This window comes from Aulonocara sp. 'chitande type north' Nkhata Bay, linkage group LG13 (genome assembly GCF_057382095.1).
Source record: "Aulonocara sp. 'chitande type north' Nkhata Bay isolate Kocher_YH1m ecotype deep benthic linkage group LG13, A_spYH_male_GT1.1, whole genome shotgun sequence".
Lineage (NCBI taxonomy): Eukaryota > Metazoa > Chordata > Actinopteri > Cichliformes > Cichlidae > Aulonocara > Aulonocara sp. 'chitande type north' Nkhata Bay.
In genome coordinates, this window is record NC_141356.1 from 8,740,928 (window position 1) to 8,748,245 (window position 7,318).

Genomic DNA, 7,318 nt, shown 5'->3' on the forward strand with positions numbered 1-7,318 from the left:
CTGTCTATTGATTGTTGACTAATCACTCATCACTGCTTTCTAGGTGTGTGTGTGTGTGTGTGTGTGTGTGTGTGTGTGTGTGTGTGTGTGTGTGTGTGTGTGTGTGTGTGTGTGTGTATAAACTAACAAAAAAGCCCATCTGATTGGAAGATTTCACCACTTGAGCTCTGATAAATTTGCCAACTGGGTAGGCAAGTAATTGAAAACGCTATAATTTCTGTGCATAACACAAAATAAGTAAAGGGGGGGTTAACCGCTAGTCCAGTCCAGACAGGAGACAGAGCCGTAGAGGCACCGAGTCGATAAACAAGAGCGATCCTTCCACATGAGACGGTCGAGCACAAGAAGCAACAAACCAAATGCAACAGGAAACAAGGAAAAGGAGACGGGAGAGCTACAAGGGTTGATTCCAATCACGACCACAGGGCCTTGCAGCAGGAGCCAGCGCAACCACACGCATGCACAGCATCACAGAGACATGCACGCAGCACTCAGTGGGTCATTACAGAAACAACAGGGGCTGCAAAGAGCAGTGGTCAGTATAAAGAAAATAAACCTGCACATATCAGCAGGTAAGCTTCCTTAGGCGCACATACCAAACATTAAATGTCAGCGCCTGGAAAATAGTAGTCAACACTACATCTTATAAGCTATCACATCCATCTTTCTTTCTTTACTCTCCCTCTGGGGCTGGTGAGAGTGTTGTTTTTGGCAACCACTGATCCATAACTTCAAAATGACTCCAAACAACTCATTTAGCTGGCAGGAAAACTAAAACGAAAAAGAGCTTATTCCCCATAAGAAAAATAACATAAAAAAAGAAGGCTTTTATTGACACAAGAGAGACCATGTGCAGAGGCATCACAGTGACATGCGTTTGCCAGCTGACAAATCTTCAACAGTGCTGTGTGCCTCCAGTTCCCAGCATCCTTAAAGCTGGCACACCTAGATCGATTTCGGGGTCGCTGGAAGGACGGAAAACCGAGATGATGAAGACGCATCAATTTAAAAATGACATGGACCCCAGTGGGCTGCCATGAGTGTAGCCTCTGCAAGAGTGCAAGAAGATCCTCCCCCCTGGGAAAAGAGCCTTCCATAATGGGAGTGAATGCAAGCCGGCTTAGGAAAACAGGGGACCGTGGAGTTCAAAAGGCTTCACCTAAACCTGAATAAACACGGCTGATAAACGACCAGAAATAAGAGCCACCGAAGACGCTGAGAAATCCTCCCCCCTTGTTCACACAACCAGTGCTACCAGTTAAAGTCTTCCATATGCACAAACGCGCCGAGACCCCGATCTGTACAGACAAAATCCGCGGAAGACATTTTGATACGAGAGCGTAGATAAACACAGGTGTTACTCATTATATTCATTAAGGCCCGGTAGCTAAATACAGCAGAGCTTTCATTACTTTCATTGCACGCCTTTGTTTACCTACTCTTTAAAGGTCTAAACGGCTGCTGGGACATTCCTCTCCTCTTTGCTTTGTATCGCTGGTCTATGCTCTAACAGGAATGGTTTGTGCTATTTCACTGCTTCCAAGGGGTTTTATCAAGTCTGCTTATGGGACCATTTGCGTATCAATACTTCAGCTGCTCCCTTTCCCCCCTCCCACTCACAGAAAACTGATCGGGAATCATCGAGGCTTCTCAGTGTCAACACAACTGTTTAATTAACAGTAGAAACTGAAAATAGTAGGAAAAAAAGGTGCGAGTGTGACTCAGATGAGCAAAAGCTTCACTGTTGTGACACGCCACCATTTATAACACTTACAGGCATATGAATGTCACAGACTGGACCTGTTCTTGATTCTTGTTCTTATTGACTAACCAGTAAACCGGCTGGGGCTGTATTGTGGCCAATATTAACACGAGGTATTGATAACTGATAACCATCAGCTTATATTGAGAGTATATTGCTCAATAAATAACATAAATTGGAGAAGAGAAACCCAGATCGTTTGTCTTTGTCACTGGGGTATTTGGGAGATTCTCAAAAATCAATTACGATAAAAAGGAGATGAACAAATATTTGTATTTTCTGTGTTTATTTTGCTTTTGCTGATATTTATTTCTGACAGAGTAAAAAAAAAAAGAACATTTTTTGAGTGTTTAATCTTTTCATCATATCTTACCTAACTGCAAAACTGAAGACACACAGATAAAGGTCAGCCATGGACACTGGGAAGTTTCAACAGGCTGATCAACAGAGTGTGAACAAGTAAATAAATAACTACACATAATACATTTTAGGGAACTCTGTATATTTTAAGTGCAACTGAAAGAAATATCAGTATGGGTCTTAAAAATCCTAAATCGGGGGATCGGACTAAACAAGGCAACCCAGAGACCAAAAGAAAGTCAGTGCCATTCAACGACAACAGGCCAAATTACCAATGGCAACGCAACTTAATGTTTTCTAAACTTCAAGGAGAGCGACTGAAGCACTTTTGTGTAGGCGTGACTGATACTGTTAATAGAGATGACAGAAAACAGGGTAATGACATTACATTAGAAGGCCACCTAAACGAACTCTGAAACACCCATCAGCTACAAAATGAGGCATGAGGAGTTTTTTATTACTGAAAAGAAAATTTACCATCAGATCATTAAATAAGTGGAATAATATAACACGTGTAGAAAGGCTGCTGTTAGGTGATGCATTGCACAGCACAGATGTTCATCGGTCTTTCTCAATATCATCTTGTGATGAAATTTCAAAATGCATGAAGACAATCATGCTGCGGTCTGTACTGCAATCCAATCAAATATATATGGATTTTTTATTTTTTTTTCCACATTCAATGGCTCAGTTTCAACACAGTTATTAGAAACAGCTGCGCACGCCTCTGACAGTAAACAGACAAATTCCAAATTCAACACAATGCACTTCTGTCTTTGTTTAGTCTACATCCCTCCATCCCCTCTGACTTTAAGCATTCGGAGAATCCGCCTTGTGTGCAGCCAAACAGCTTTCAACCCCAGCAGGGCTAATAAGAGGCAAGCGTATGGATTTTAAAATAGAGCAACAGCAGGTGGGTACGCCAGCGAGGCATCCTCACAGCCACTGGTCGACTTTCCAGGATAGGAGAGCTTTGGGATACTGACATCTTGCATCCTTCTACTTGAAACCTTCTTCCCCTTTTTGAGAGATGAACAGATCCAGTGCCGTGCTCTGTGGTTTGCGCAGTGTAGCAACAGCGTTTTGTTTTATAGCAGATTCTGAAAAGCCGGAGAGAACATCCACACAGTAAACAAAGTCTAAACTCAGAAGTGATTCCCAAGAAGAAGCTGGACAGGATGTGCATTAATCATCGCAAAATGATGATTATTAGCGTGATAGAGTGATTTTCTCCAGCTGCCCGAGACAGAGAGAGGGAGAAAGATCAAAGACGAGGGCCTGACAAGAGCCGCTCCTCTGCAGCCAGCCCAGTCATTTTTTCACATAAATCTTTCAGGACGGGGAGAGAAACAAAGAGGCAAAGATGATGAAAAATACACCATAGATGAGCAGATAAGAGAGATGCTGCATTAACGTTATGGACATTGACTGGATGAGTGGCTTTCATGTACTCCAGAGGGCTGCCACGTCACGTCGGCTACAAATAGAAACCAGATCAACAGAGGAGCAGAGAGCCGAGCAAAGAGTTATGACTGCCAAGTCAAAATAAAGACAGATCTCAGTAAATATTTGGCCACAGGAACATGGAGTGTTTGGTGCGGACTGCTTCATGTGGGGAGTAAAGATCTCTGTGGCGCTTTCACCCATTCAGAGGCCCCCTTTTTTTAAAAAAAAATACAAACATAGGGCATTCCTAAGGTTGGGTTAAAAAAGCATGGCTGTCGTGAAGGTACCTGGCTTGGCTCTATTCATTCATTTTATAAACATAAACCCACTGCCTTGCTTGCCTCCGTCTCCCCTGCTGCTGCCTGCACACAGAGGACACATTCATCCCCCAAAGCGGGCACCATGAGGAGACTGGAAGGGACGGAGGGGGGTGGGCACCAGACACACTTCAACTTCAAGGAATTTTTCAGCCACTTTTGACCATCACTGCGGCGCCGACAGAGCGAGCAAAAGCCCAATCTGTGCAGATCAGATAAAACTTGACTCAGTTTTGACACGAGGAACACAGAGTCTCTGATCTGATCCCCCGGCAGGATAGCAGCATTCCTCTGCACAAACTCGGGAATGATCTTCTTGCGGCTTTCTTCTCGCTCTGCGGCTGAGGTTATGAACTCCGGAGAGGCTTCACGCCATGGGAGGCCACGGAGAAGGATCGTGACTATCTTTTTTTACCCCACTTTTTGTAGCTCCTCTCCACCGTCACCCATGATGGAGCGTGCCAAAGCTGAGAGGCAGCTCAAACACCCAAAACAGAGTTATGAATATGATAATCAAGGAATGGCGTATCCAGTGTGTTGTGTGAGGTTTGAAGTATACTCAAGGGAACACATAATGACATGGCAGGGCTGCTTCAGTGATAGATTACAACCAGCTATCATCCCATCATTCCCCTCTGCTGCTGCAGATGAGAAATTTAATCACTGTGTAATTACAGTGATATGCAAACAGAAGAGCTGCAGCATTGTGAGAAAAAGAAAGTGTTTAACAATTTCAAACCTTTCAATTTAAAAGCATTTTTACTCTTCATCCCCCCCGCACTCTAACTTCCCTAAAGTTTTCTCTCAGTCCTGGAACAAACTGCCTTTCTAACTCATAAAATCAAGTCTCCCCCCCCCCCCCCCCCCCCCTTAAAAAAAACGGGCTCAGTGGGGGAGGGGTACCCCCCTTTTCCTCACTGACCACCGCTCCCTGCCCAACAAAATTTAACTTCTTTAAATTTCCACTACGTACAACAAACACTTTCCTTGCATGAATGAAAAAGTCATCAAGCATCACCTTTGACTCTCTGTAGCAGCCCTTCTTTGCACGGAGTTCCAACAGTGCACCAACTTCAACCAGCTACATAAGTAGTCACAAAAGCATGGAGGTCCGTGTTGGCTCCACCAGCACTTATTTATGTTTTTAAACTCCTTCTTCTGGAGTTACAGTATCTGGATGCTCTGGAGTAAATAAAACCCATATGTGCTCTGCTCGTAGTAGGAGTGTAGAGGAGCTTGTTACCAACCTTGGAGGCAGATAAAGCCCACAGCATACATCATATCCACCGGCATTCTCCTCCTGGTAGTCGCAGCGGGGGTTCTCCAGCCTTCCCCCCGCCGGGTCTCGCTCCCTCCTCGTTGATCCATGACCGTTCCGGTGCTCGGCGGCTTCCTGGGTTGCTGTTCTCCGGCGGCTACGGGAGAGCCGCAGCGCGAAACACAGGAGCAGGGGGGTGAGCGTCAAAGAGATCCGTGCGTCACCGTGTGCTTACAGGTAAACCAACACCGCTGCCTGCGCGGCTCCTCCCGGGAAAAGCGAGACGGCCTGCTCACCTGGTTGTTCCGGAGACTAGCGAGAGCACAACAGAAACATGTGGGGTGGACGCTTCGGGTTTCAGGCTGCTCACACAAAACGAGTGAACGAGTTCAGACTGAGATGCCCCGCCGAAAGTTTGAAGCGAAGTTTAAACTTCCAGGTGGCTCGCAGGGGAGGGCTGCTGTGAATTTAGGCTGCGGTGGTTCATTACAGCCCGGTCTGTGTTGCCCGCCGTGTGCCCGCTCTTAGAGCCGCTGGACCACCTCGCTCTCCAACAAGAGGGAGTTTCTCTCCGCCGTGTTTCCAAGTTGGCTTCCTCCCACTCGCCTGGGTGATTTTTTTACTCCAGAGTTAAGTGGGCGGAAACAACATACGATAGTTCCTGTCGGAATTTTCAAAATAAATGTAACAACAAGGACCACTTTAAATACCGAGTTTTCCACAATTTCTCATTTGTATATTTTAACCTTTAATTCATGTATTTTAATTTAGTTTATCAGTCTTTTCATGCTGGGTGAGGCCAGTAATAGTCCAATAGATCATTATCATTATTATTGTTATTGTTATTATTATTACTACTACTAGTAGTAGTAGTAGTAGTAATATTTTTATATTACTACTGCACATAATAAATAAGTTAATTATTTATTAACTTATTTATTAATAAGTTAATAAATAATTTATTATTTATTAACTTTACTCGTGTTTTTAAATAATTACGTGTTCAATATTATCGAGACACTGTTTTCTATGCCATTGATGCTGTTAAGTAACCGGCATGGAAAAACAAATGTATATTATTTTGAAATTAAACTTCCCGTATCACTCTGGTTACTTCACGGGTTATTCCATCTTTTTCCTCGGGTGCAGCTTCCGGTGGCCGTGCCTGATGTGGGATAAGGAATACAACACCGCGACCCTCTGGTTCAACCTGAGCACTGTTACCTTATACAGAAACCTTACATATCACTCAAATAATTCAGATTTTTATTCAAATGTTTTATATTTTCAATATCTTAAAGTTGTTTTTATGCAGAAGATTTACAAATTGAACATAACTGGTCCAAAAGAAACACATGTCAGATTTTTTTCACTCTGTAATTCCTGCACGCTTTTACGTGTTTGCATATTACTAACCTAATTAATGTTGTACTATCTCTCAGTTCGGTGTTATGCATACAAAAAGCATCGATTCACAACAACAGTCGTCTTTATAGCTTAAAGTAAAGACTCTACAATACTGAGGGGACCTCACAGACCTCAGCAGGAATGCATGTCCCTGTTAACACCTTCTGTGAGTTCACATCACTCTGACCACGAGGTGACGGCCCCTTGCTGGCGCCACCGTTGGGGATATGTGTGGGCCCAGAGCCACGTTGCTGGTCCACTTGGCCCACGGATGACTGTGGCTGACAGAAACACTTTAGAGGATTAATAGAGGGTTAGTAAAACCTTTTCAAGGGGGGCAGATATAGAAAACAAGTTCATTCACAAAATGAATTCCTGAGGGAGGAAAGAGAGGCAGTAGTCCCACTCTTATTTGAAGTGTCTGAGGGCATGGTGTCAGCTCCCATGCAATAATTAACTCTGCTGCTAGTCACTTACCTCTTAGAAACAGGAAAAAAGGGAATCCGGCAGCTCTCAGCAGAACCCAAAACCACGAGTATGGGTTCATATAAAGCTCCACATTAAAGCTCTGACATCCTGAGAGATTAGCAGCGAGCAGACAAACCCCCTCCACGCTGATTTGTACCAGGTGGGAGGAGGAAAACTCAGAAGTCTCGCATCTTAGTAAGACATCTATGTTCCCCGAGTTCCCACACTCACACTGGAGTCTGACGTTGTAAGATCTCGCTTGGTGGAAGAGCGTAAGTGGATAAGACGAAGATATTCAAG

At 44.1% G+C, this 7,318-nt stretch overlaps 1 protein-coding gene across 1 annotated transcript in view; it reads right to left on the reverse strand.

Annotated features, from left to right (window-relative positions):
- The window catches only part of ptk7b (protein tyrosine kinase 7b), a 75,391-nt gene extending 69,632 nt beyond the window's left edge, over nucleotides 1-5,759 (reverse strand). Inside the window, exon 1 of the mRNA XM_086258561.1 lies at nucleotides 5,133-5,759. Coding sequence (XP_086114687.1) covers nucleotides 5,133-5,253 — 121 coding nt within the window. The 5' untranslated portion in view covers nucleotides 5,254-5,759. The remainder of the gene's footprint in view (nucleotides 1-5,132) is intronic.
- Nucleotides 5,760-7,318: the final 1,559 nt, after the last annotated feature.